The 27,763-nt window shown below is 49.0% G+C and overlaps 9 protein-coding genes across 9 annotated transcripts; 5 read left to right on the top strand and 4 right to left on the bottom strand.

Annotated features, from left to right (window-relative positions):
• Positions 1–1,696: 1,696 nt before the first annotated feature.
• On the top strand, positions 1,697–3,679 carry HO173_004237 (uncharacterized protein; the record flags this gene model as incomplete). The annotated part of the gene is made up of 9 exons (XM_037306161.1): positions 1,697–1,809; positions 1,861–1,891; positions 1,945–2,076; positions 2,134–2,184; positions 2,244–2,269; positions 2,319–2,568; positions 2,620–2,655; positions 2,706–2,929; positions 2,980–3,679. 9 exons carry the CDS (start codon positions 1,697–1,699, stop codon positions 3,677–3,679), a joined length of 1,563 nt encoding a protein of 520 aa, XP_037166671.1.
• Positions 3,680–3,989: 310 nt separating this feature from the next.
• On the top strand, positions 3,990–6,757 carry HO173_004238 (uncharacterized protein; the record flags this gene model as incomplete). The annotated part of the gene is made up of 4 exons (XM_037306162.1): positions 3,990–4,001; positions 4,042–5,509; positions 5,568–6,116; positions 6,294–6,757. 4 exons carry the CDS (start codon positions 3,990–3,992, stop codon positions 6,755–6,757), a joined length of 2,493 nt encoding a protein of 830 aa, XP_037166672.1.
• Positions 6,758–6,804: 47 nt separating this feature from the next.
• Positions 6,805–7,575, top strand: HO173_004239 (uncharacterized protein; the record flags this gene model as incomplete). Its single annotated transcript, XM_037306163.1, has 1 exon — positions 6,805–7,575. The coding sequence occupies one exon, from the start codon at positions 6,805–6,807 to the stop codon at positions 7,573–7,575; it is 771 nt and encodes a 256-aa protein (XP_037166673.1).
• Positions 7,576–8,027: 452 nt separating this feature from the next.
• On the top strand, positions 8,028–8,972 carry HO173_004240 (uncharacterized protein; the record flags this gene model as incomplete). Its single annotated transcript, XM_037306164.1, has 4 exons — positions 8,028–8,092; positions 8,155–8,226; positions 8,293–8,367; positions 8,666–8,972. 4 exons carry the CDS (start codon positions 8,028–8,030, stop codon positions 8,970–8,972), a joined length of 519 nt encoding a protein of 172 aa, XP_037166674.1.
• A 177-nt stretch (positions 8,973–9,149) lies between these two features.
• HO173_004241 (uncharacterized protein) lies at positions 9,150–9,743 on the bottom strand (the record flags this gene model as incomplete). Its single annotated transcript, XM_037306165.1, has 4 exons — positions 9,150–9,332; positions 9,449–9,572; positions 9,653–9,666; positions 9,723–9,743. The coding sequence occupies 4 exons, from the start codon at positions 9,741–9,743 to the stop codon at positions 9,150–9,152; spliced, it is 342 nt and encodes a 113-aa protein (XP_037166675.1).
• A 381-nt stretch (positions 9,744–10,124) lies between these two features.
• HO173_004242 (uncharacterized protein) lies at positions 10,125–17,192 on the top strand (the record flags this gene model as incomplete). Its single annotated transcript, XM_037306166.1, has 1 exon — positions 10,125–17,192. One exon carries the CDS (start codon positions 10,125–10,127, stop codon positions 17,190–17,192), a length of 7,068 nt encoding a protein of 2,355 aa, XP_037166676.1.
• A 419-nt stretch (positions 17,193–17,611) lies between these two features.
• On the bottom strand, positions 17,612–18,978 carry HO173_004243 (uncharacterized protein; the record flags this gene model as incomplete). The annotated part of the gene is made up of 5 exons (XM_037306167.1): positions 17,612–17,824; positions 17,963–18,063; positions 18,437–18,595; positions 18,741–18,803; positions 18,879–18,978. The coding sequence occupies 5 exons, from the start codon at positions 18,976–18,978 to the stop codon at positions 17,612–17,614; spliced, it is 636 nt and encodes a 211-aa protein (XP_037166677.1).
• A 626-nt stretch (positions 18,979–19,604) lies between these two features.
• Positions 19,605–20,593, bottom strand: HO173_004244 (uncharacterized protein; the record flags this gene model as incomplete). Its single annotated transcript, XM_037306168.1, has 2 exons — positions 19,605–20,339; positions 20,414–20,593. 2 exons carry the CDS (start codon positions 20,591–20,593, stop codon positions 19,605–19,607), a joined length of 915 nt encoding a protein of 304 aa, XP_037166678.1.
• Positions 20,594–23,775: 3,182 nt separating this feature from the next.
• Positions 23,776–27,722, bottom strand: HO173_004245 (uncharacterized protein; the record flags this gene model as incomplete). The annotated part of the gene is made up of 3 exons (XM_037306169.1): positions 23,776–23,938; positions 24,065–25,293; positions 25,344–27,722. 3 exons carry the CDS (start codon positions 27,720–27,722, stop codon positions 23,776–23,778), a joined length of 3,771 nt encoding a protein of 1,256 aa, XP_037166679.1.
• Between the last annotated feature and the right edge of the window lie 41 nt (positions 27,723–27,763).

Consider the following 27,763-nt stretch of genomic DNA (forward strand, 5'->3'; position numbering starts at 1 on the left):
TCGAAACGGAGGCTTTTTGGGTTTGGAGGCGGGATGATGGCTTGGCCTTGGCTCTGCTCTGCTCTGCTCTGCTCTACACGTCTAGGGGACAGTGGGTGGGTTTTTTCTTCGTCATCGTTATTATTGTTGTTAAGTTTATTATTTCTGAGGACAGTGTCGACGGCGAGGATTGCAGCGCCGTTGATATTCATGGCTTGCAGGTGTAGGGACCGTGGTGGGTGGGATTGCGTACGTGAGGTTTATCTTGGGCAGCGGGGCATTGGCTCTATGATTGGGAGTGGAGGAATATATTTTTTTGATCTTCGAGCTGTTTGTAAAACTGGAAGTCTACGTACTGTACCGCTTACGCCACAATCACAGGAGTGGTCGCTGGCAGCTTCATCCGCGGTCTTTGAGTTGTTTCTCGATCGTCGCTCGTGCGTCGTGCTCTACGCAAGCACTTCTCGTATTCCTCTTGTTTCACGATTTGTTTAGCCAAAGTCTGACGAGTTCTGTATGACTTCCGAAGACCGCCTCACTCGTATTCCAGTGCCCGTCTTGAGTACGGCGTACTTTATCGTCGTAGTCCTCGTGTCTTTGCATAAGACTAGCAATCTAGTTGAACTTGTGGCTTTGATATGTGAGCCTACAATATGCTCTGTGCGTGCGGCGGAAGAAAGCGTACAATGAACTCTCAACTCAAATCCCACAGCAAGGTCCTCGAGAGTTGCTCAACTGTTTCCGAAGGAACCCGCTAGAACAAGCCAAGGATCAATTGCTTACAAAGAAACACCGACACTCAGCTCTGCCATCTATATTCGATTGGTGGTCTTCTCTACTATTGTGGCTTTCTCATTTTTCTCGGTTGCCTCTGACGTCCCTTTTCACTCTCAGCAACCTTGGCGTGTCGGATCTGCATCTTGAGCCCGTCAAAAGTGCGAATACCGCATCTACCACTTCCGCAGTGGCGCCATAAGTGAGTTCAAATAGAATACAAACCAAGGTGCTTGGGTCCTTCAGGGAAGGAGTGTGGTCCTTGGACACACCGGTGTTTAAAGGGGCCAGAAGTTTGACTGCATGGTCATATCTCGAGTCGGCGTGGGCCCGTTGTGACGGGGGACTCTATTAAAGTGCTTGATTGGATTGCCCGCGTGTCCATGGAGGCGACTGCAGAACTCGAAGAGATTAGAGTATGTATTTACAGTCACCCGATCAGCGCAAGGATTTTGACCACGTCCGGATTTAACTACATCTTCGTGGTTTGCAGTGCCGTCCGTGGTGCAGTCAATAATGAAAAACTATGATACCTCTGGCTTTAATCTCTTCGACCTAAAACCCTCTTATCCCCATTTTCTGGGCTGCAAGCTTCTTGTATTGCTTATTACTTTACTTTATTCAATTACTTTATAGACAAAACCCTTATCTTATCGGCTCAATGCCAAGACCTGCAGAATCGCCTTTCTATCCCAGCCACCTTCCTTTTTCGACAAACGTTCATGCCGCCATATCGGTAGACCCGGGACCGCTCTGCATGATTGCCGTCGAACTGCATTGAAGCTTCGCTTGATAGGCTTGATTGCGATTAGCATTATGATTATTACAGTACCCTGCGTCAGGGACGTCGAGTATGAGGGGAATGGCTAGCGGTACGTAACACTTTGGTACTTCAAAGCTTCCAGCTGCCTGCAGTACCTCAAGGTCAACTGACGACTCCGCCATGCAGTTCAATGTTCGGAACGTTTTCTGTGCTTGCCTGGCTCTGGGATTGGCCAATGCCTCGCCGTTGCAGAAGCGTAATGGCACGTGCCAGAAGACCAAGGTTGCCATTCTGTGAGTCCCGTGCGCATTCAACTGCGATTGATGCTGATTCTTTACCAACAGCGGTGCAGGCACAGCAGGGATAACCGCTGCTGTATTTATCTCTCGAGCTCTACCAATCCAGATACCTGCACTGACCCCCAACAGCAAGCTCTCTCCAATGCCTCTGTAACGGACTTCTTGATCGTGGAATACAACAGCGTTATCGGAGGGAGAGTTGCCCATACTGCCTTTGGCGCAAAGAATCAATCATATACCGTGGAACTGGGCGCCAATTGGGTATGCTGAATGTTAAAGAGAATTGGCGGACCCGCTTACTAAACCTCCTTACCATAGGTCCAAGGCACATTCACGCCTGGAGGCCCAGTCAATCCAATATGGATATTGGTATGCTATTTTCTAAGTCATGTTTGCCTGAGACTATGCGAGCTGAACAACAATGATAGGCCGAGCTTTCAAACTTGACGAACACGTTAGTCTTGCAATGCAACATCTCTTCGGACTAGAGCTGATGTTCCAAGCTATTCCAACTACTCGTCGATCGAGACCTTCAACCAGAATGGTGCTGTGGATTTCACAGATCTGATTGATGATTATGAGGGGGATCCATATTCGACGGTGGAGCAAGATGCGGGATACATTCTGAGCGACAACCTACAAGATCGGAGCTTTCGATCTGGATTAAGCCTTGCGGGCTGGAAACCGGGCAATGACATGGAAGCCCAAGCAGTCGAATGGTGGGAGTTCGATTGGGAGTATGGGCAGAGTCCAGTAGGGCAGATTCTGAGAGTCTGGTTACAAAACAGAGCTGATCAAAGACAGGAATTGAGCTCTCAAGAGTTTGCTATTGTCAACTATGTAAGCTTATATCATCACCACCATCTTCTACGTCAGCTGATGAATTTCAGAACACGACGTTCTATCAATATTCGGATGCGAACAACTACGTCTTCGATTCGCGTGGCTTCAATGCCTTCATACGAGGCGAAGCATCGACATTTTTGACTGCGAATGACCCAAGACTATTGCTCAACACGATTGTCACGAACGTATCCTACAGCGACAAGGGTGTGACGGTATACAATAAGGATGGGAGTTGTGTCGAGGCTGACTATGCGATTTGCACATTCTCGTAGGCTGCAATACCATCCCTGATCGTTGGATACTCACTAACAAAAACAGTCTTGGCGTCCTGCAGAATGATGCTGTAACCTTTTCTCCGGCCTTTCCCTCTTGGAAACAAATGGGTATCGAGACCTTTTCAATGGCTACCTATACCAAGATCTTCCTGCAATTTCCTCCCGATGAGGTGTTTTGGAACACATCCTACCAATTTTTTCTCTACGCCGACCCTAATGAGCGTGGCTATTACCCTGTTTGGCAATCCCTAGATAGCCCAGGCTTCCTTCCAGGCTCTGGTATCATTTTCGTGACCGTCGTGCAGGATCAAAGCTATGTGGTAGAGAATCAGGATGATGCGACTACAAAGGCCCAAGTCCTGGATGTGCTGCGGGACATGTTCGGCGCTGAAAATGTCCCTGAACCAATAGCATTCATGTACCCACGTTGGAGCTTGGAGCCATGGGCCTATGGCAGCTACTCCAATTGGCCTCCTGGAACGAGTCTGGAAATGCACGAGAATCTCAGAGCGAATATCGGCCGACTTTATTTCGCTGGCGAAGCAACGAGTACGGAATACTACGGCTTTCTGCATGGGGCATGGTTTGAGGGCCAGGCTGTAGGCACGGAAATTGCTGATTGCTTGAAGGGGAATTGCACTGGTGAGGTGCATTATAACGTGCTACATGGAACAACGCCACCTCGTGAGTACGATATCGAGAACGGATGGGACGTCACAAGCTTCCAGACGAACGGCTTTTAGAAAAAGGGGCGCCCCAATAATTGAGTCCACACAACCTATTTACATGTATGCAATTTACAAATTTCCCCATTTACACATACGTAACTCTCCGGTATTACTATTTTCTCTTTCAAAGTACACATCTCTGCCACGATAATACTATTAACAAGTCCAGGCGTGCTCTGGGCCTTCGGCTTGCGCCGCTCTCAGCGCCCGCCTAACGCCTAATCCACTTGACATACTCTCATGTCTATCGATGGCCTCGTGGTCGCCACATGAGACCGCTTGTGTGATATAAGGTTGAGTGGCGTGTGGATCGGACAGATTGGAGATGAAGGTTAAGGTGAGCCAATATGCGGGCTTTGCGCAACTGACTCTTCCAGCGAAATGGGCTTTTCCACATGGCGCTCCCCCAAAAAACTTATTTTCTCCTGCCTTCGCTCAAAAGCTGGAACTCCCTCTTTCCTTCCCTCTTCCCTTCACGTTCGACGGTCCTAAACAATGAAGCCGCAAGCCTTGTGGTTAGTAATATAGTTCACAAGTCCGGCACGGTCAGCCTTCTCAAAAATCGACCAATTCCTCCTACTGCAGTCATGTATCGTCACTGCTCCCACCAGTCGCCCTACCAACCATCTGCTGGCCCAGTATACCTGGATTACTCACGTCTGGACCGGGGAGACGATAGTATGGACGAGCGATTAAGAGCGCTCGAGTTGAGCGTACGACATTTGTCGGCATCTGAACTCGAAGAACATCGCAAACGCAAAGCTTGTGTTCAACAAGAAGCAATCGACCGATGGGCCAAGATTGAAGAGATGCACATGGTGGAACAACGCGCTTTCGCAGCGTTGCAGCAGTGCAAATTCCCTCCCGCAAAGGCAAATAACGGGAAGGACAACACCCATCGACAGCTGTCCGGAGTAGTTTGCCAACATTCGCAACCAAAGTCTAGACCACGTCCCCTGAACTTCGCAAATGAAGAACACGAGCAGCAACAGAGTCCAAGAACGCGGCACGATCAGCGTGGGTATCTCGAATTTGAGATTGCTGACCAGAAAAGGAGATTGGCAAGGATGGGTCTTGGTGGCCAACAATCCGATGGCGAGTGTTCAATATCACAAGCAGCACTCCCGCTTCGTATGATAGACCCCAAGAGCCACCTTTCTCCACGAACTTGCGCTCCCAAGGGGAAACATGCTCAGCAGATGCAGGAGCAATCGAAAGCTCAAGAGCAGCAGAGCGAGACTCCACCTTCCGGTTCATGGGTACATGAGCGTATCAGTCATATCTTATTAGATGCTCAAGCTAGGCACGGCGCCGGACAGCGAAACCTCGCTCAACAGAAGCGCGAGGAACAGAAGGTGCAGCTTCCTGCTGCAGAGCCTGGAAATCTACACCCAGGACCCTCAAGGATGTCTGGCATCCTGCCACCAGTTCACACCGTGCACCAGGACGACGTAGAGCAGAATGTAATGTCTGAACTGGCATTTTCAGTGCATCTCAGGTCTAAAATGGCTTCGCAAGAAGCATACCGCAAGTATAAAGAAGAGAAAGACCGAAAGAAGGAGGAGGAGGAGCGCAAGGCTGCCGTGTCGGTTCCAAGGTCTGAGGCTACAAGGACCGGATCTGTCAAGCAACTTCTTGCTAGTGTCAAAAACCCCCTGGAGCAGAAGCTTGAAGCTGCGATGGTTGAGGCGGCTAAGACAGAAATCCTACAAAATGAGGGTCTTCGGGATCAGTCGCAGCAGTCGCAAAAGGGCTCAAGAAATGCTTACGAAACCGCTATCAAATACGGAGAAAGCTTTTGGTATAAGTATGATAAGAGTTACCCGATACCCAGACAATCAAATGGTATTCTGCTCTCCCAGCCTTGGCTTTGCCTCCGTACAGCCGCTAATTGCAAGCCTAGACCATCCAACAAGCGCTGATGAGTCGGCACGCCACAGTAGAATTTCCCAGAGAGAAGTACCACTTTATTCGTCTCGAACAAATGACCTCCGCGCTGCAATTGAGGCAATCGACAAAACTTCCGGTGACCTCTTAGAAAGCCCCAAGAGGGCTTCTGGTCAGAATGAACCGCCACTTCTCTTCGAACCTTCAACTGCCTCCATCTCGCGGAACAGTGAAAAGTGTATAATAGATGCTGCAGATCTCACCCTTCTCACTTTAAAATATCCGTCATTCAAGGAATTCAGACAGCCTGTGTCCCCGTGGCCCATTCCGCCAGGAGAGCAGACGGACACGAGCTCCGAATCGAGAGAGGATAAAGCAAATGTTGAAGATGCGGTGGAAGCTGCGCCGCTGGCAGATGTGGATATACAATTGGAGTGGGAAGAGGTCGATGACAGTCTTGGAACCGAAGGGTGGAGTGATGTCGAGCAAGATTTTGTGGACAGTATGTGGACGGGAAGTTCGAGCTCATCGAATGTGGAGTGGGCTTCCGATGTTGCGTCTGAGGGTGCGTTTGATTTATGAGGAAGTGAACATTGGCATGAATCTCATGAACCTCTTACATCACGTCAGCATGTATGTCTAGTTCCTTTTTTACATCTAATTCTTCCGTACATGTCATTTTCTTCTGAGTCTAAAACTAAGGGCTAGGGTCATCCGTATGAGGTACTAATTTCATTTGCAGCCAATCACGCTTCATCCGGTTCACTGTATCTTATCTGCGTCTTACAGTCGCTCGGTGTGAATGCTTTCTTCAGATTTTCAAGGGTATCACTCCTGCTACTTTGCGCCCTGAGTTGGCGGGTGAACGTCTTACTCATCACTTCCTGGGTCGCATCACTATCGACAGTCTTCGCTTCTTATAAAGTCTTCTCGTCCGACCAGAGCGATGATCCTTCTTATAGCATACTACATTCAAGACCTAATCATCAGCGACAAAGACATACTGTGTTTATTATCTTAGGCTTCGGACTTGGGAAGTACAATATCTTCAGATTCATCTTCAACGTTCCATCCAACGTCTCAAGTCAAGGAGGATTTCACAGTAACATCATTGCCTTCATCGTTCCGTCAAGGTACCACGGCCCAACACTGGACCACCTCAACATCATTGCTTTCATCTTTTCTATCACCATTTCAAGCTCATGACTCGTTCGTGGCAACCTTATCGTCAAACTCCACGACGTACATCAGACATGCCTTCATCTCAAAATCACGAAACCCTCAACATCAGGGCGCTGAGGAAAATCATTGACCAAGAGATCAGCAAGGGGATACAGTGCATCAAACAATCAGCTGCAACGCGGATGAGTCTGTCGGACACCGCCATTTCTATGGTACTGGGCCTCGACGTCCAAATTCTGACACCGTACTGCGACGAGGCCATGGGACGAGGAATGCTCGAGCTCGCCAAAACGACGCCGGTCCTCCTCACCTACGCGGCCGGGCAGGAACGCCAGGAAGCTCTGCAGGCAATCTGGCAGCTCCAAACGCGAGCCCAAGACGTCTCGGACCCGATCGCCAGATCTTTCCGCGAACAGCCCGCCACCATCCAGAAGCACTTCTTGACGACCAAGGTGAAAGAAATGCCGTTTGGACCTCGTGGGTACGCCATGGTGGACTACATCCCTTGTGCCGTGGTGCCCCTGGTCGATTACTGGCCTGACTTCGTCCGCGAGGCTTTCGCGTCGGGGGTGTGGCGATTCGCGACCGGCGACGCCGACGGCTGCGGCGGGGTGGTCCTCGAGATCATGGAGGGGCGGCTGGATCTCATCGAGTGGCTTGTCGAGATGGAGGAGAAGCGGAAGCTGGTGTTGGAGGACTCGGTGGCTGGACCTCTGGACCGGATAAGAGGAGACGTCTGGCCGATTGCGAGTACATCTCTTGAGCGGAGTTATCTGACGGAGATGTCAAAGGAGTGTGTGATGACGGAAGCAGCACAGATGATGAGAGTGTTGGAGATTTGAGGTGTGAAAAAGGGAGAAAGGTTGGAAAGCTCGAAGCGGCTTGGATTTGCGAACTTGCATGCATTTGGACTTGGTCATTATGAAGATCAATAGAATTACGGCGATGCATGCGAGATAAAAGTCTGCGAGATACTGAATGGAAGGGACTTTGGCTCCATCTTCACCACTAATCTATAAACATTCACTGTGCATAACTGAGGGCCGATATGCATTGTAGCACACCAGTCGCCTTGTGTTGTATTCATCTGCACCATTTCGTAGCAACATTCACTGCAGCTCGGCAATCGCGGCTCTAAATCCATTCCTCTACTCTTTCTACTTGCTCTTGCTCCTCAGACACCTTCCTCTCTTACCGACATCCTCGATCAGACGATCGATCTGGTAGGCGAAAAACTGCACCGGATCATCGACACCAGCCCATCCCAGGACCGTCACCCAATCAGACAGAGACCATGTTGACGCCAACTGTATCCTGTAATCCATCGAAACGCAGTGCGATCTTCGTTGTGCAAATCGAGTGAGTCAAACCTCACCCTACTTGCACCGCGTTCTAGATGGGGGCTGACGAAGTCCCTGAAGCAATAGAGATGGCTCCGAACCCGTCGTGTTGTCTTCCCGTTATGGGTACGACGATGCGGTTATAGATCTCTGGTGAGCTTAACACCCCTGGTCCCTCAAGATTAGTATGAAACTTGCGGCTCATGCTGTTGCTTGTAGCAAGAAAGTCCGCTCCACGCCCGACATCTTGTTCGCTTGTGTTGGCAGAGATGAAGACACGAGTGCCCTGGTGAGGTGAGGGAGTCTCGTCGTGTGGCTCTTCTTGTCTGCAATCTACGGTAGGATACTGGTTTCCGGGCTCGCTGGTTGAGGGGGGACTGATGTCTCAACTTTCGGTTTGTTGAGCAAGGATTTTGGTTTTGCTCTCGCTGCTTTGGCCCCTGCCAATTTGTTGAAGAGGAGGCGGATCAGATTCACGGGGTCTGATACCGGATTTGGTTCACTTGTCCGCCGATGGACTGTGCTGTCTCTGACTATTCGTAAGCCGAAGAGCTCAACGGTGGGTTGAAGGATGAATAGCTGACCTGTGTAGTGGTAGCAATACCATCTATGGCAATGCTGCATACGGCCATGTTGATGTGATTGCGAGAATGCGCTGTGACAACTCCGATAGCTATTCTCCGATTTTCACGACCGGCACTGTCCAGGACTTTGACCCAGCTTTCCATGCAGCAAACGGGTGCACAGCTCGTACTTGTGATGTGGTGGCTGGTTATAGATACGCGGAGGGGTCGGTGAAGGACGGTGCGTGTGGGAAGGAGAATAATGCCGAAATAGAAAAGAAGGCGTATAATAACAACAACGGTAACCAATGGATCTTGGTGGATCGAACAGCCTGAATAATGGTAGCGTTCCGGGGCTATAGCCGGAGAAATAACGAGGATGGTTAGAAAGTCGGCATAGCATATGATCACAAAACATGGCAATCAAATAGGATACGAGCTTGAACGGTTTTCTATGCAATCGTAGCCATCGTGCCGACCACAATAAACCCTTCCACCTGATGCACCACCCTCTTAACGCTTCTTCGCCAGATTCTCCTTCAGCACCTTCTTCACAATCTTCTGCTCCTCAATCAAAAACGCCCTCACGACCCTATCCTTCACACAGTTCGAACACCTCGAGCCCCCATATGCGCGCTGCACGGTTTTCTTAGGCTTGGAGATTTTGGCGTATTCACGGGGCCGGAGAGCGGGGATCTAGAGACCCGGACAGCGAGTCAGCAGGTTTGATCGCCTGGGATTTTGGGACCGGAGAGGAAAATCTCGTGGATGTAGAGCTTGTAGGAAGAGTGTAGGGGGGCGGGGGGACTAACGCCTGGGAGCTTGGTGCCACAGTCACCGCACTTTGGCGGGCTGCCCTTCTTCTTGGTGTGCTGGTATTGGAGTTTTCCCCCTGGCGTCTTGACGATTCGGACTTTGTTGGAACGTGTGTTGTATCTGGTCGGAGCTCATCAGTCACCATTCCCCGATCCGTGGGGCCTGGACATGGCAGGCTTGCTGTTCGCAGAGAGACTTACGGATTTCTCCGTCGCTGCGCATCAAGAACGTTAGCATTGGCTTATCTGGGGGTGATAGAAGACAACTCACGTATGCTAACCTCGCACCCATCTTGACGACTTGATCACTGGTTACTGTGGAGGTCAAGGTTGGTTTGCGTCGTCGATGAGCTTGACCAAAATTCGCGATGTGTGATACTGATAGCCGAGGCGCTAAAATCTAGCGGCTTGGCGTATCTCGAACGTTTTTGCAGAGCCGCCACTTTTGGAAGAGCACCAACACCATCACGAAGTCGCTCCCTCCGAGTGATAGCAGATGAGGGAAGAGACAATCTGGCTATCAACAATCGTGCAGGCTCATAGCATAGGGTCGCTGCCGCAGCGTATCTGAGATCTGAGAGGTGCTTTGCTCCGCCAGCAGGTCTTCCATCGCGCCTCTGCAATACTTGATGAAGTAGAATAGAAGTCGAGAACAACTCATCACCAATTCACCATGTCTTCTCTTCCGCCACCTCCGCCGCCAGGCTGGGGAGCAGGACCTCACTCGATGCCTTCGGCGCCACCACCACCTGGCTACCAACCGCCTGCCGATCCCCAAGTCGCGAAGTTCGCCCAGAAAAAGAAGGAATGGCTACGGTCGCAGCGAAACCGCTTTGGGGAGAAGCGAAAGGGAGGATTCGTGGAGACACAGAAAGCTGATATGCCACCGGAGCATCTACGGAAGATCGTCAAGGATATTGGAGATGTGTCACAGAAGAAATTCAGCAGTGACAAGCGGAGCTATCTAGGTGCTTTGAAGTTCATGCCGCACGCGGTGCTGAAACTGCTAGAGAATATGCCCATGCCTTGGGAGTCGGCGAGGGAGGTGAAAGTGCTATATCATGTCAACGGGTGCTTGACGATGGTAAATGAAACACCGAGGGTGATTGAGCCCGTCTTTCATGCGCAGTGGGCTACGATGTGGGTGTGCATGCGAAGGGAGAAGAGCGATAGACGACATTTCAAGAGGATGAGATTTCCACCTTTTGACGACGAAGAGCCCCCGCTTTCGTGGTCGGAGAATATTGAAGATGTGGAGCCATTAGAGCCGATCCAGATGGAGCTCGACGAAGCTGAAGATGGACCCGTCCTCGACTGGCTTTACGAGCATCGACCCCTCCTGGATACTCCACATGTCAACGGGCCAAGCTACAAAGAATGGAACCTAAGTTTGCCGCAAATGGCCACCCTCTACCGGCTGAGTCACCAGCTGTTGAGCGATCTGGTGGATCAGAACTACTTTCATATGTTCGACCTTTCGAGTTTTGAGACGGCAAAGGCTTTGAACGTCGCCATACCGGGTGGCCCAAGGTTCGAGCCACTCTACAAGGACGTTGATCCAAATGATGAAGACTTCGGCGAATTCAACGCGATCGACCGCATCATCTTCCGAGCACCTATCAGGACTGAGTACCGCGTGGCTTTCCCATTTCTATACAACTCGCTACCTCGAAGCGTTAAGCTTTCGTGGTACTCCCATCCGCAAGTGGTCTATGTCCGAGCTGAAGACCCGAGTCTTCCAGCCTTCTACTTCGATCCTGTCATCAACCCAATATCTTCACGCTCCGTTGCACCCAAAAACATCACCGTCAGCCATGAAGATGAAATCTTTGGACACGGCAACATGGAGGACGAGGAATTCACATTGCCTGGTAACATGGAGCCGTTCTTGGCGGACGAAGAACTCTACACAAGCGAGACCTCATCGGCCATCTCACTGTGGTGGGCGCCGTTCCCCTTTGACCGTCGGTCTGGAAAGATGGTGCGTGCTCAAGACGTGCCTTTGGTCAAGCAATGGTATCTGGAGCATTGCCCGCAAGGTCAACCAGTCAAAGTCAGAGTTTCATACCAGAAGCTTCTGAAAACCTTCGTCTTGAATGAGCTGCACAAGAAAAAGCCCAAAGCGCAAAATAAGCAAAACTTGATGAAGTCACTCCGGTCAACGAAGTTCTTTCAGCAGACAACGATCGACTGGGTCGAGGCCGGTCTTCAGGTCTGCAGGCAGGGCTTCAATATGCTGAACCTCCTCATTCATCGCAAGAACCTGACGTATCTTCATCTGGACTACAACTTCAATCTGAAGCCTGTTAAAACGCTCACGACAAAAGAACGAAAGAAGTCGCGCTTCGGGAACGCTTTCCATTTGATGCGGGAAATCTTGCGCCTGACAAAGCTGATTGTCGATGCTCAAGTCCAGTACCGCCTCGGCAATATCGACGCCTTTCAATTGGCCGATGGAATTCTGTATGCCTTCAACCACGTCGGACAGCTTACCGGTATGTACCGATACAAGTACAAGCTCATGCACCAGATTCGATCATGCAAAGATTTAAAGCATCTGATCTACTATCGGTTCAATTCTGGCCCAGTCGGCAAAGGACCTGGATGCGGCTTCTGGGCACCTGCCTGGAGAGTCTGGCTGTTCTTCATGCGCGGTATCATCCCATTGCTTGAGAGGTGGCTTGGTAACCTGCTTTCTCGACAATTCGAGGGTCGACACAGTAAGGGTGTGGCTAAGACTGTCACAAAGCAGAGAGTCGAGTCTCATTTCGACCTTGAGCTTCGTGCCTCTGTCATGGCTGACTTAATGGACATGATGCCTGAAGGTATCAAGCAGAACAAGGTCAACACCGTGCTGCAACATCTGTCTGAAGCTTGGAGGTGTTGGAAGAGTAACATACCTTGGAAGGTGCCTGGCCTGCCTGCGCCTATTGAGAATATCATACTGCGATATGTCAAGAGCAAGGCCGACTGGTGGATTTCGGTTGCCCACTACAATCGAGAGCGTATTAGGAGAGGTGCTACTGTTGACAAGACTGTCGCAAAGAAAAACCTCGGCCGTCTCACTCGATTGTGGCTGAAGGCAGAGCAAGAGCGACAGCACAACTATATGAAAGATGGGCCCTATGTCTCGTCGGAAGAAGCCGTGGCCATCTACACCACGACAGTTCATTGGCTCGAGTCGAGAAAGTACTCTCCTATACCTTTCCCCGCTGTATCGTACAAGCACGACACCAAGATCCTGATTCTGGCCCTGGAACGACTGCGAGAAGCATACTCGGTCAAGGGTCGTCTGAATCAAAACCAAAGAGAAGAGCTTGCCCTAATCGAGCAGGCTTACGACTCTCCGGGAACGACACTCACACGTATTAAGCGCTTCTTGCTTACGCAGCGTGCTTTCAAGGAAGTTGGCATTGACATGAATGACAACTACAGCTCCATCAACCCTGTCTACGATATTGAGCCTATAGAGAAGATCACCGATGCCTACCTCGACCAGTATCTTTGGTACCAGGCTGATCAAAGACACTTGTTCCCCGCCTGGATCAAGCCCTCTGACTCGGAGGTTCCACCGCTACTCACCTACAAATGGGCTCAAGGTATCAACAACTTGGGCGGTGTTTGGGAGACAGCCGATGGGGAGTGCAACGTCATGATCGAGACTCAGCTTTCGAAGGTGTATGAGAAGATCGATCTTACGCTGTTGAACAGGCTTTTGCGCTTGATAATGGACCATAACTTGGCAGATTATATCACGTCAAAGAACAATGTGCAGCTGAATTACAAGGACATGAACCACACCAACAGCTACGGGATGATCAGGGGTCTGCAATTCTCAGCCTTTGTCTTCCAATACTACGGCCTAGTCCTTGACCTGCTGCTGCTTGGTCTGCAGCGTGCAAGCGAAATTGCTGGCCCACCTCAGAGTCCCAACGACTTCTTGCAATTCAGAGACCGCAAGACAGAGACTAGGCATCCTATCCGACTATACACCAGATACATTGACCGTATCTGGGTCTTCCTGAGGTTCTCTGCCGATGAATCAAGAGATCTCATCCAGCGTTTCTTGACAGAGCAGCCAGATCCCAACTTTGAGAACGTAATTGGATATCGCAACAAGAAGTGTTGGCCGCGAGATTCAAGGATGAGGTTGATGAGGCACGACGTCAATCTTGGCCGCGCTGTTTTCTGGGATCTCAAGAACCGATTGCCAAGATCAATCACCACCATCGAATGGGACGACACATTCGCCAGCGTGTACAGCAGAGACAATCCTAATTTGCTTTTCTCGATGAGTGGATTCGAAGTTCGCATCCTGCCCAAGACTCGGAACCTCAATGAGGAGTTCCCTGTCAAGGACAGTGTTTGGTCGCTTGTGGATAACACCACAAAGGAGCGAACTGCTCATGCGTTCTTACAGGTCACAGAGGAGGACATTCAGAAGTTTAACAACCGCATCAGACAAATCTTGATGTCCTCTGGCTCTACTACGTTTACGAAGATTGCCAACAAATGGAACACTAGTTTGATCGCATTGTTCACTTACTACCGTGAAGCGGCGGTTTCGACCGTCAACCTACTCGATACCATCGTCAAGTGCGAGACTAAGATTCAGACTCGTGTCAAGATCGGTCTAAATTCCAAGATGCCTTCAAGATTCCCGCCTGCAGTGTTTTATACGCCAAAGGAGCTCGGAGGTCTCGGTATGATTTCTGGGTCTCACATCCTCATCCCAACTAGCGACAAGCGATGGTCGAAGCAGACGGACGTAGGCGTCACGCATTACCGATCTGGTATGAGCCATGATGAGGAGACTCTCATTCCCAACATCTTCCGATACATCATCCCATGGGAAGCCGAATTTATCGATTCGCAGCGTGTTTGGACCGAGTACTCCCAGAAGCGCCAAGAAGCCAATCAGCAGAACCGAAGACTGACACTTGAAGACTTGGAGGACAGCTGGGATCGCGGTCTGCCACGTATCAATACCTTGTTCCAGAAAGATCGAAGCACCTTAAGCTTCGACAAGGGTTTCAGGGCTCGTACTGAGTTCAAGACATACCAGCTGATGAAGAGCAATCCATTCTGGTGGACCAGTCAGCGCCACGACGGAAAGCTCTGGAATCTCAACGCCTACCGAACAGATGTCATTCAAGCTCTTGGTGGTGTTGAGACTATCCTTGAGCACACGCTATTCAAGGCCACGGCTTTCCCATCATGGGAAGGTCTCTTTTGGGAGAAAGCTTCCGGTTTCGAAGAATCTATGAAGTTCAAGAAGTTGACCAATGCCCAACGTTCCGGTCTCAATCAGATTCCTAATCGTCGGTTCACGCTTTGGTGGTCGCCTACGATCAATCGTGCCAACGTCTACGTCGGGTTTCAGGTGCAACTTGATCTGACTGGTATCTTCTTGCATGGCAAGATTCCCACTTTGAAGATTTCGCTGATTCAGATCTTCCGTGCCCATCTGTGGCAGAAGATTCACGAGTCAGTCGTTATGGATTTGTGCCAGGTCTTTGATCAAGAGTTAGATCAGCTGGGTATCGAGACGGTGCAAAAGGAGACAATCCATCCGAGAAAGTCCTACAAGATGAACAGCTCTTGCGCTGATATCCTCCTCTTCGCTACACACAAATGGAACGTGACAAGACCATCGATCCTGTTCGACACTAAGGACATCACAGAGCCTACAACCACCAACAAGTTCTGGGTCGACGTCCAGCTGCGATATGGTGACTACGACTCTCACGATATTGAGCGATACGTGCGTGCGAAATACCTAGATTACACCACCGACAGCATGAGTATCTACCCGTCTGCCACTGGTTTGATGATTGGTATTGATCTTGCATACAATCTTTACTCTGCGTATGGTCAATACTTCCCTGGTCTTAAGACGCTCGTCCAGCAAGCCATGGCCAAAGTTATGAAGGCCAACCCTGCTTTGTATGTGCTAAGGGAGCGTATCCGAAAGGGTCTGCAATTGTATGCATCGGAGAGCAACCAGGAATTTTTGAACTCGCAGAACTATTCTGAACTTTTCAGCAACCAGATCCAGCTGTTTATCGATGATACCAATGTCTACCGAGTCACGATTCACAAGACATTCGAAGGAAATCTGACAACGAAGCCTATCAACGGCGCCATCTTCATCTTCAACCCTAGGACAGGTCAGCTGTTCCTGAAGATTATTCACACGAGTGTCTGGGCTGGTCAAAAGCGTTTGGGTCAATTAGCGAAATGGAAGACTGCAGAGGAAGTGGCTGCATTGATTCGATCGCTGCCGGTCGAAGAGCAGCCAAAGCAACTTATTGTCACCAGAAAGGGTCTGTTGGATCCCCTGGAAGTGCATCTGCTTGACTTTCCCAATATCTCGATTCGAGCTTCCGAGCTCCAGCTGCCCTTCCAGGCTGCAATGAAGGTCGAGAAGTTGGGTGATATGATACTGCGCGCTACGGAGCCAAAGATGATGCTGTTCAATCTCTACGACGAGTGGCTCAAGACGATCTCTTCGTACACTGCATTCTCGCGACTGATCCTCATCCTGCGTGCCCTGCATGTCAATCAAGACAAGACGAAGCTGCTGCTCCGACCTGACAAGACTGTGATCACCAAGGAGCACCACATCTGGCCCACCCTGTCTGACGAAGACTGGATCAAGGTTGAAGTGCAACTGCGAGATCTTATCCTCAATGATTACGGCAAGAAGAACAATGTCAATACCTCCAGTTTGACCACCAGTGAAATCCGAGACATCATCCTGGGTATGGAGATCAGTGCCCCATCCATGCAGCGCCAACAAGCTGCCGAGATCGAGAAGCAGCAGCAAGAACAGCAACAGCTCACTGCCGTCACCACCAAGACTCAAAATGTCCACGGTGAAGACATTATCGTGACCACCACTTCGCAATTCGAGCAACAATCCTTCGCTTCCAAAACAGAATGGCGTACCCGAGCCATTGCAACCTCCAACCTGCGCACCCGTGCCAACAACATCTACATCTCTTCTGACGATATCCACGAAGAAGGCCATCATACCTACATCATGCCCAAGAACATTCTCAAGCGCTTCATCACCATCGCCGATCTCCGTGTCCAGGTAGCTGGCTACCTCTACGGTTCCTCGCCACCTGACAATGACCAGGTGAAGGAGATCCGCACTATAGTCATGATACCTCAAGTCGGTAATACACGTGATGTGCAGCTCCCACATCAACTACCGCAACACTCCAACCTCTCTTCTCTGGAGCCTTTGGGTATCATACACACAGTGGCTGGCAACGAACCTCCCTACATGACATCCGCAGACGTAACCCATCATGCGCGCCTCATGTCTTCCCACTCGAGCTGGGACAAGAAAACAGTCACAATGACCGTCTCCTTCACTCCTGGCTCCGTCTCCCTCGCCGCCTGGGCCCTAACACCTCAAGGTTACAAATGGGGTTCCGAGAACAAAGACCTGGGGTCCGACATGCCTTCCGGCTTCAGCACCTCCGGCATGGGCGAGAAGACCCAACTATTGTTGAGCGATAAGATCCGCGGTTATTTCTTGGTGCCGGAGCAAAACACCTGGAACTACAGCTTCATGGGCGCCAGCTTCTCAGGCGTGGAGAAGAAGCCCGTGCCGGTGAAGATGGATGTGCCGATCGGATTCTACGCGGACGTGCATAGGCCGTTGCATTTCCAGAACTTTGCTGAGTTGGAGGATATTTGGGTCGATAGGCAGGATAATTTCGCTTAGGCGTTTGAGACGACGGTTTGACGAAGAGGTGGGGAGGATGGAGTATGCCATGTTGGGCAAGGGGGGCAAGAAGCCGAGTAGTATGTTCATGAGGCATGGATTGGTGGGCGCGAGGCTTGGTCATGAGGAGGCAGCGGCTGAGAAAATGGCGTTAGGGGTGGGGGAGAGCGGTACGTTGTGCGATAGTCCAATAGCAAGAAATCAAGCGTCATCTCCAACTTGTGCAATAAGCCAGGGCTATAGACGAGTACCAAAAAGTGCGTTGGTGAAGGGATTGAGAGCCTGTAAACAGCGAAAGCTTGAATTGCTCCTCATCTAACACGCGCTTCCGTCCAGGCTAACATATGTACACACCCATAGCACCTAATCCCCCTCACCCTCCATGGCTCCACCCCCTTCCTCCTCCACGCCCATCCCCTTCACCGCTGCCGATAATGCGGCTGCGGCGTGCCCCTATACTCGGGTCTCACAAAATCCGCAAACGTCTTGGGCTCGACGTAATTGTGCGCGCCGTCGCCGTGCTCTTCGCCGTGACCGTGGTGCGCGTGGGGGTCGTCGGGCGGCCCGACGTACTCCATGCGGTAGACGCCGCCGCATTCGGGGCAGCGTTCGACGGGGCGGTCGCGGGACATCTGTTGCGGGTGAGGGAGGGGTCAGCGAGCTGCTCGTGTGGGAAGGTGGGAGGGAGGGAGGGAGCCAGGTGGAATGGTGGGGTAGTGCGGTTTGGCCTGAGGCAGGAGGATGTAGGGCTGGAGGTTGTGAGGACGTACGTTGAGCCAGAGTACGACGTGACTGTCGGCTGGATAACCTGTGCACCCGGCCAATTGTTCGTCGCCGGCCGATTTGAGAACGATGGGGTCGTCGAGGGTGCCTGTTGTTTTATTATTGGTGCGTTAGCCTTCATGTATTCCATGGTCAATTCCTCATTTATCATCCCATTCAATGACACTAAATCGCAATGCTGTGCGAGTGGAGTGGCGTCGCCGTCTTCCTCTTCCCTTAACACCCCTAATCCTTCCCACACTCTCTCGGCTCTTTTCTCATCATTGTTCTCCAAGTCCACTCTGTCAATTCCCGCCCCGTCTTCGTCCCCTCCTTCCCCCACGTCCCGTCGAGCCAACACCAACCCCCGCCCACGCAGGCTCTCCAAGTCTTGTGACCACACTCGCACAGCGTAGTGCCGATAAGCGTAGTTTCATCTACTATAGTAAAGGATTTCGCAGAAGTAGAAGCGAGTTCTGTACCTTTCCGACTAGCATCCAACGGTTTCATGTCGAAGACGTCAATGCCTTGCATTTTACCGAGGATTTCGAAACGCTCGAGACCGGTGGATTGGTCGAGGTCGGTGGCGACGGTACCGGGCTCGGCTCCGGGGGGGAGGAGGTCTTCTTCTGTCTTGATGTCTGTGGAAGAGGGGAGGCAATCAATATACTGTTGGGGTGTAGAAGAGTAATAGAGAGAGAGAGATGAGGTAGGAGTAGGGGGTTTTTTGAGTGTGACGGCGAGCGCCGAGGGAGGGTGATGGGGAACTGGGGAGGTGTCAAGTACCTTCGAAAGGAACCATTTTCTTATCAGGTTCGCCTGGTTTTGGATCTCCATCTCCCGCTGCTCCTGCTCATGGCAATTGCAATTAGCATGCAAACTTGTGAGATAGCTATGGACAAAGGGCAAGGGCGGATAGCTTACGGCGCGCGATTGACGTTGTGAAAGTGCGTGGTGCAAGAGGCGTAATGGGCTTTGCAATTACCCGTCGCCCAGCGGCGAGAAACGAGCGTCGGAGGAGCATTGCGGGTGTGAGTAAAGAGAAGTATGGTGGTAATGCTGTTCGAGTTGTGAGTATGGCTTGGCGGTTGATGCCGCTAGTATGGTCTTGGCAAATATCTTGGCGTTCGTGGACAGAGGTGAAAGCCCTAGGTACGTATTCTGCTGCAGTCCAAGAGCAAACAGCCAGAGGAGTAAGGCTACACAGTTCCTGAACGGGATATGAGAATGCGGATAGACAGTCTGTTGATTTGCTATACTATCTGACCACATTTTGGTTTCTCCTCGTCACAAGCTTCTTCTTCCACCCTCTTCGTCCATCAATTTCTTCGACCCCTAGGATTGGTTGACCATCTGAAGATGCTCATATCCATAAATGCCATGTTGAGAAAGGCCCAGCAAGTATTGCATGCCGGTATCTCATCTTGCCAATCCACCTCGACTTCGCCAACGACATGCTGCCTCCGTGCCTTTATTGTCTGGCACGCGCCTGTGTCGATCAAAGCAAGACATACATCTGTGTACGCCGCTGTATCGGCCGAAGTGGTCACCCAAGACCAGCCCAGATGAAGAAGTAGGTGTTAGGAAAACAATGAATGTGTTCAACCATCACCCCTAATAGAAAACATCCAAAAACGACCATGCACGCATTCATCTCCGCGACCCTCTGCTCGTGCCAGTAGTCGCGTACTTCCTCGGCTCGATCGTCTGATACCTAGGCTTCGCCTCCACGTATCTTGGCTTACTCTCATGATACGCAGCAGGCTTAACTTCCTGCCTTCTCGGCCTCCTCTCCTCGTACTCTTCCTCGCTCTCACTCTCACTCGCAGAATCGATGCTTGAACACGCTGATGAGCTGTCGTCCGAGTACCCGCAGCGTTTGCCACCGCAATCAATCTTGACGCGGCCGCCGCCGCGAGTGAGGCCGTAGCGTTGGCATCTGCATTGCGAGTCTGAGGAGCTTGAGTTGCTGAGACTGGACAGTGACGATGGCGACGAGCGGTCTGAGCTGCGTGATGACAGGCTAGATCCCACGGATGAGGGTGGAGAGACATTGCGCATCTTGTACAGTGAAGCCTTCTCGAGGTGTTCGGCCAAGTCGTCGATGCCGGGGGAGGCGGAATAGTCTGCCTCGCGCACGCGACGGGATTCATACGGTTTGGTTGGCTTGGGGTGCATGATCTTCGATGGAGAGAGGGCGCGGCCTGTGTGTGGAGCGTGTGTGGAGCCGCGTTTGCTGAGCGTGGAGGAGGGAGCGGCAGAGGAGGAGAGGGAGGCGGAGCTAGATTTCGAGACGTCGAGGATGTTGAGGGTGCGGCCGGTGCTAGGCTCGACTTGAGAGCGGGCTGATTTGTCGAATGTGGGTTTAAAGCCGTCTTCGATGTACTGTTGATAAATGTTGGTCAATGTCGTTATTGATGTAGGTGGGATGTTGCGAGATGTTAACAAGTATCACTTACGTAGTACCAATACCTGCTCCCGGGTTTGAGCGTCTTCTCGGAGAAGCGAAAGGTGCCCTTCCACTTGCCGGATCCTTGGCTAGTGAGGGGAAGTTGGCCCTTGTAGCCGTCCCATGTACCGACGAGATGGGCGGTCTTGACTTTGGAGCTGGTGGTAAAGGTGAAGGATAGTTGAGACATTATTGTTGATTGTTGCTGATTAAGGATTGTATTGTTTGTAAATGGTGTTAAAAAGGTAAGGTGTAAAAAGGGCTGCTCGTCGATGGTTGTTGATCAGTATCGGCGAGGAGGGTGAAAGGAAGAATAAGAGTCGAAGAGCAGGTCGATTTGCGTAGGATCGATGTTGAACCTGGCTGAGTGTGTTGTTGTTGTTGTTGCTGCTATTACAAGGCTACCAGAGCGCTTGTTGGAGGATTGAAGCAGACGTTCGACTGTTGGTATTGAAAATAGAAGGGGATAAGATTAAGAGCAAGTGCTATATCGAATGCCAAAGCGAAAACAAATGCTGGCAAATCGTAAGCGCGAGCGAGCAAGACACTATGGAGCTATGCAAAGACAATTGTCGACCGGCGACAATGTACAATGTTGATAGTAATGTAGTTTAAAAAAAGGACTGCGTGTAAGTATGTTTGAAGAAGCGACTATTATTGACAAGGGACTTAGAGCACAGCTCTTTTTTAATCGCAAAGGACGCAGAAATTACTAAGGATAGCTCAAGGAAATTGAAGGCTTGCTGAAGAGGAAAGGAAGAGAGAGAGGGAGAGAGAGGTGGGCGCTTCTTATCCTTTGGCAGACCTTATGGCCGCATTGGAGATGGAGCTGCCATTGGTGGCACCCCACTCATCTCTCGGAGCATGATGACATGCATGCACCTAGTCTGGATACAGTTTCGCTCTGCGATGGTCATTTTCGAAGCTCGTTCGTCGGCGCTTACAGCTCCAAATTTATAGTCACCAGAGGTCCAGTAGTTAGGAAATCCAAGTCGATCCTTCGGGTAGGAAATAGAATGCAAGTTTTAGGGCCAACTTAGGGAGCTAGAGATGCCCAGAGATCAGCCCCAATACGGATTTTTCAATTATTTTACCTACCCACCCACATATATATATACTATAGACTATTATCATCTATTTTAGCCTCTCTAGTTTTTCTAATCTTAATTAACTATCTAGCCCTCGTTATAGTAGCCTTAAATTACTTAATCTTCTTATTTCTAAGTATATTATATACCTGAGACTCTTAGATATTTATTTACTTTAAAGCCTTTAAAGCCTTTATAACCTTCGTTTTCTTATATATAGTAATCTTATTTCGGCCTAATAAGAGTAGATAATATCTTCTCTTTCTAAATTATCGTATTAAACTCTACTTTACGAGCTACTTAGTTATTATAGCCTATTAAATAGTATTTAATTCTCGCTTAGCGAGAAGATCTAAAAGTATCTTCGCTTCTATCTTTACGAATATATCTATTAAGCTATTAATCGATTAAATATATATCTTATAATTTCTTTTTATATTATATAACTTAATAATAGATATATAATATCGACTAATTCTTAAAATCGAGTATCTCTTACTCTAGAGTCTTATCTCTTATTAAAGAGTTTCTTCGCTAAAATCTAATTAAACGATTTAAAATAATAGTAGAATTATAGGGAAAAAGGCTTATTTCTCGCTATTTAAATATAATAGTTAATCTAGTAAAGATTCGATTATAAATTACTTAAAAATTAATTAAAAAATCGAGTTTTAAATAATTATCGCTAGCTTAACGTATTATAATATTAATTATATTAATATATTAATATTTAAATAGCTAAAAGATATTTATATTTAATAATTAATATAGATATAAAGAGTATAAAAGTAAATAGAATAGAATAATATTATTATTCTTTATATATTTAAGTACTTCTCTAGTAAGATAACTATTATAATTATTAAATAGTAATAATCTATATATTTTTATACGTCTTCTCTTCGTAAAATAATTAAAATACTTAATTCAGGCCTTATATAGATTATCGTTTACGTATTCGATATTATTAATATTCTATAGAGTATCGAGATTAAGACTCTCTTAAAATTAATTATTAAGATATTATTTTTTAGTTAAAATTAGTATCGGGGGAAGCGTATAATCTAAGCTACTAATATACTTAATTAATATAATATACTCTCTATTATCCGCATTCGTTTAATAAAGTAAAAGTTCTCTTTCTTTTATAATAATTTATTAACTCTTATTTACTCTAATTTGAAATTTAATCTTATTAAATATTCTCTATTTATACTTTAAACTCTTAATAAATACTCTAAAAACGTTAAAATTAGTTCTAAATAGCTTCTAATTTATATATATTCTTTCGTTAAGCTATAAGAGGCTTTTATTTATATATTTTATATTAAGGATTATGTCTTAAAAATCGCGTAGGTTAATAATTACCTACGTATTTAATAAGGCTAAGAGCTCGCGGAGTATAGAGTTTATAGCTCTTTTAAGTATCGAACGACGATAAGATATTCTTAATTTATCGAGTCGTTATATATATTAATAAAGAGTCTATTCTTTATAATCTGTAAGCGCGTAAGAGTAGTTATCTTTAGAGGGGATCTTATTATAGCGATTTAGGAGCTAATCGTAGGGCACATTGAATTTAGTAGTTAATCGAGTGATTTTAGGCTTTATTCCGGGGGTAATAGTGGCTAAAGCCTTCTGGATACGTTTCTGAATAACGGTATATAAGTTAGGTATGGTTGTGGTTGTGGTAGATAGGTGGGGGATGGATGGTTTAAATTATTGAAAAAATTGGTGTTGGGGTGGCACTTAGCGTTGGGGTGGCCCATACTAAGTGAACATTCCTCCAATCACTGCTAAGATCTTGACAGCATCCCTTAGCCTCAGCGTCTACATGCATGAGGCACACCTTTCCATGAAAGATTCTCCAACCCTACCGTATTTCCTCTTCGCCCGGACCTTGCATGCTTTGTCCATCTGTCCTGATCAACGTTCGTTTTCATTGCTTCTATCCTACGGTACCTTTTTCGCTCTAGTCTTACATATCGCACAGGGCAGAAGAAAAGCATGCAGAGGAGATCCCTCTCATAACCCTGCTTCTTGCTCCGTCCTTGCATGGAATCATGCACATTGAGATCATCCGACCTTTCCAGCGCCATCGCAATGTTCACAAAGATCCTTTTCACCAAAAATCGCCGAGGTGGCGTCAGAAGGCACCTTGAGACAAAACTGCCTGTGGTCGGCCCTGATAGGTCTCTCGAAGCGGAGTAGATATTAGATGTGATAACGAATTCTTGTAGCCCCATAGCCTTGTGCTGCCTAGTAGCTATTCACACAAGGCTACCTACCGGACACTGACCCCCGAGCGCTTCGTGTAGAGCCTTGTTGCAATGTTCATGGAAGCTAGCTCTTGGAAGAGTAGTTTGGCTGCGTATGGGATGTGGATCTGGGAGATCTTCGTTTTGTTGTGACAAGGTCGGCACTCGAACGAATTTTTCTTGAGGTTGCTAGTGTTTCTGTTAGCTCATAGTCTTGGCAATCATGTTTTCCCCGTAATGTAGCCAATGCGCATTGCCTCGTGGGGTAAAGCACGTGCTGGAGGCAGCAGGGAAAGTACAGAATGGTGCACTTACGCAACAGGGGTCATCAGCCCACAGATGTCACATATATGCACTCGGAAGGCATCAGACACTTCGAATAGCCGCTCTTTTAAGAAAGCACTTGCACCATGAGCGATCATGCAATCGCGCTCCATCTCCCCGAAACGGAGACCACCGTCCCGAGCTCGCCCCTCTACAGGCTGTCTAGTCAGGATTTGCACTGGGCCTCTGGCCCGAGCATGGATCTTATCATCCACCATGTGCCGTAAGCGCTGGTAATATGTTGGCCCTAAGAAGACTTGCGTAACCAACTTTCGTCCAGTATGGCCATTGTACATGACCTCAAAGCCTCGAGACTGGTAGCCATGCTCACGAAGCAGCCTGGAGACCGAGTCCACGGTGACTTCGGTGAAAGGTGTAGCATCACCTTCGAAGCCTCGCAGGGAGGAGACTTTACTCAAAAGACACTCAATCAAATGAGCAATCGTCATTCGAGACGGTATAGCATGCGGGTTGATGATGAGATCTGGCACCATACCCTCGCTAGTAAACGGCATATCTTCCTGGCGGTAAGTGATGCCAATGGTTCCTTTCTGGCCGTGCCTCGACGCAAACTTATCTCCGATCTGAGGAATCTTAGTAGTTCGCATCCGGACTTTGACGAATCGCAAGCCCTCTGCGTTGGTAGACAATAGAACTTGATCGACAATACCGTTCTCAGTGCTTCGCAATGGCGTGGAAGTGTCTCGTTTGACATGCAGCTTCGTTCGCTGACCGAGCTCCTCAGCGTCTGGCGCAATGGGCGCAGTCTTGCCAATGATGATGTCTTCTCCAGATACTCGGACACCAGGGGCAACAAGTCCATCATCATCCAGCTTGTCGTATGTGCCATGCTTGAGCTTCAAGGTATCACTGCGCATTGGCTTCTCAAACTGCTCAACAACGGACATACCAATCCGCTTCTCTTGGTCGGTGTATGCGCGGTAGAAAAGACTTCGGAAAAGACCACGATCGATACTACTTTGATTCATGATGACGGAATCTTCTTGATTGTAGCCGGAGTAGCAGGCAATAGCCACAATAGCGTTTTGACCTGCAGGTAGCTCTCTGAATTTGAGGAATTCCATCGATCTCGTTGTAGCAAGAGGCTTTTGCGGATAGTAGAGTATGTTGGCCATAGTATCCATACGCTGCTCATAATTCGTAAGAAAGACTCCCATAGCTTGTTTACCCATAGCAGACTGGTACGTATTTCTAGGAGACTAAAAGTTGTGTCAATACCGTATCCCATCATCCGATTATTCAAACTTACCTGATTATGATCTGGGAACGGAATAATGCTTGCGCATATTCCCAATATCATACTCGGATGAATCTCGCAGTGTGTCCATGTATGTGCTGTTGGATTCATAGGTGCCTTGACACGCTTATTGAGTTCATCTGGATTTGCTTCTGGCATTGCATATCCTGCTTGTAGCTGACGTGAAATCTCCAAGTCTTCCGGTGTCATGACGATCATGATAGTCTCCTCTTCTTCAGCATCCACGTACTCCACCACTCCCTCCTTGACCAATCCCTGCCATCCCATATCCGCCTCTTCTCTGACATCAGGCTCCGTGGTAGCCCAATTCTCTCTGTCCAGCTCGAGCTTTTGAACGTGGTCCTTTGTCAAGACAAGATTACCCCGATTGCTACTCCTAGGGTCGTTATCGATAACGAACAGCGGCCTGCAAACTCTTCCTGCATCCGTGAAGACTTTGAATTCTCGATCTCGTATGTCACGGACCAAGCTGACTTCATGAGAGATCAAGCCTCTTCGCCGAAGATTCTGTACAGTGCCCACAAGGTGCGCAGGGTCTCGGTGGACACCAACCCAGACGCCATTTACGAAGATCTTTGTAGCATTTGGCGAGTTCAGGGGCTCATATTCTTCTAGTACCTCCATGTTCCTCTGAATCATGAAATCAACTATTGGCTCGCTCGGCGTACCGACTGTGATGTAGCACATGAGGGCCAGATTCTTCACCAAACCACAGGCTTGGCCTTCAGGAGTTTCGGCAGGGCAGACCAGGCCCCAGTGGGTGTTATGTAGTTGACGTGGTTTAGCAATCTTGCCGTCGCGTCCGATGGGTGTATTCGTTCGTCGAAGATGTGACAGTGTGGAGGCAAAGGTGTAGCGATTGAGCACTTGCGAGACACCGGCTTTTACAGAGGCCGCCTTCTTTTGGTCTCCCCAATTGCCAGTAGCGAGCGAATACCTCAGACCATTGGTCAAATGAGTGGACTTGACAGCCAACGTCATATTGAACTCCTTGTTGTTCTCCACACATTTCTGTAAATACTTGTAGACATCCTTCGTCAGCTTGTTGAAAGTTCCGCGGAACAGGCTTGCAAGCAAAGGACCAGCCAGATCGAGCCGCTTCTTGCCAAAGTGATCTCGATCGTCAACCTCTCTTCGGCCAAGTGCACATTGTAGCAAACGGTGAACCATGTAGCCAAGGAAGAACGCTTTTCGCGTCTCACTACCTTCGACCTGGGATATATGTGGTAGAAGCTCTTTCTGCATGATGTCCCGCGCGTACTTGATACGCTTATCGCGAGTGACTCCTTGAGAGTTGCCTCGTTTGCCAATGAAATCGAGGGCAACTTCGCGATCCTGTATGACAAAGGCCTCCTCAATGCAAGGTTTCAACATTTCCAGCATCTGTGTATCCTTGCGGTCGTAGCAGATGTGATTGAGGATGTCTTCGTCGGAGACAACTCCTAGGGCTCTGAAAACTATGGCTATTGGTATCTCGGTCTTGATGTATGGTAGCGTGCATTTAATGGTCTGGCCAAAGCCGCCTTTGGAACCCTCGCCCTTCTCATACAGCTTCATCTGCATACTTGAGATGAGTCTTGAGCCCTTCTCGACAGCGCTTCGGATCTCAGCAACGTATGGTGTATTGCTTTGAGCCTTCTTGAAGACTTGTACGATGTTGGCCGCGCTCCTCTCCTGCGCGATGAGTACCTTTTCGCTACCGTTTATTACGAAGTATCCTCCTTGGTCATATGGGCACTCGCTATAGGCATACAGCGCTTCTTCTGGCATGTCTTTTAAAACGCAATACTTGGACTTCAGCATGATCGGTAGTTTTCCAATGAAGACCTTGATGGGTTCAGGATCGGGCTCTCCGTCCTCATTTTCCCAATGCAGGTATGTGCCGCCAGTCGGTTTTTGGATGAAGTCGCCTTCTAGACCAGCAATCTCTTCATCACTGGGTTCCAAGATTGGCTTTTCCCGTGCTATCGACTTCTTCATGGTCATCTCAAGGTATAGAGGGCTCGAGTATGTAAGACCTCGGTCGCGCGCTTCGAACGGGAATAGCGTCATGGTACTACCATCAGATTCGGTGATTGCAGGTCGTGAGAGCAGGACAGTGCCAAACTTGATTTCGTACCTCCTGAGCACTGGGGCCTCCGGCTCATCTTCTGATTGTGGCAGATTTTGATCGAGTGTCAGGAGCGAATTCTCCGAAATCAGTTCTTGCATCGTAGTCGAGACGAATTCGTCGAAAGAGTCCAGCTGCTGCGATACCAAACCCTTGGTATCAAAGAAGGATGAGACGACCTGCCAGCAGTCCTCAGCTGTGATCCCCTCCTCTTCCTCCTCGAGGTATGCATCATCGTAGGTTTCATCGTATGTAGACATGATCGCGAACACCGAATCTGATTTTGCAAGGCCCCTTCAGA

The sequence above is a fragment of the Letharia columbiana genome (assembly GCF_014066305.1).
Source record: "Letharia columbiana isolate WasteWater2 chromosome Unknown Sc0000011_s2, whole genome shotgun sequence".
Taxonomy (NCBI): Eukaryota; Fungi; Ascomycota; class Lecanoromycetes; order Lecanorales; family Parmeliaceae; genus Letharia; species Letharia columbiana.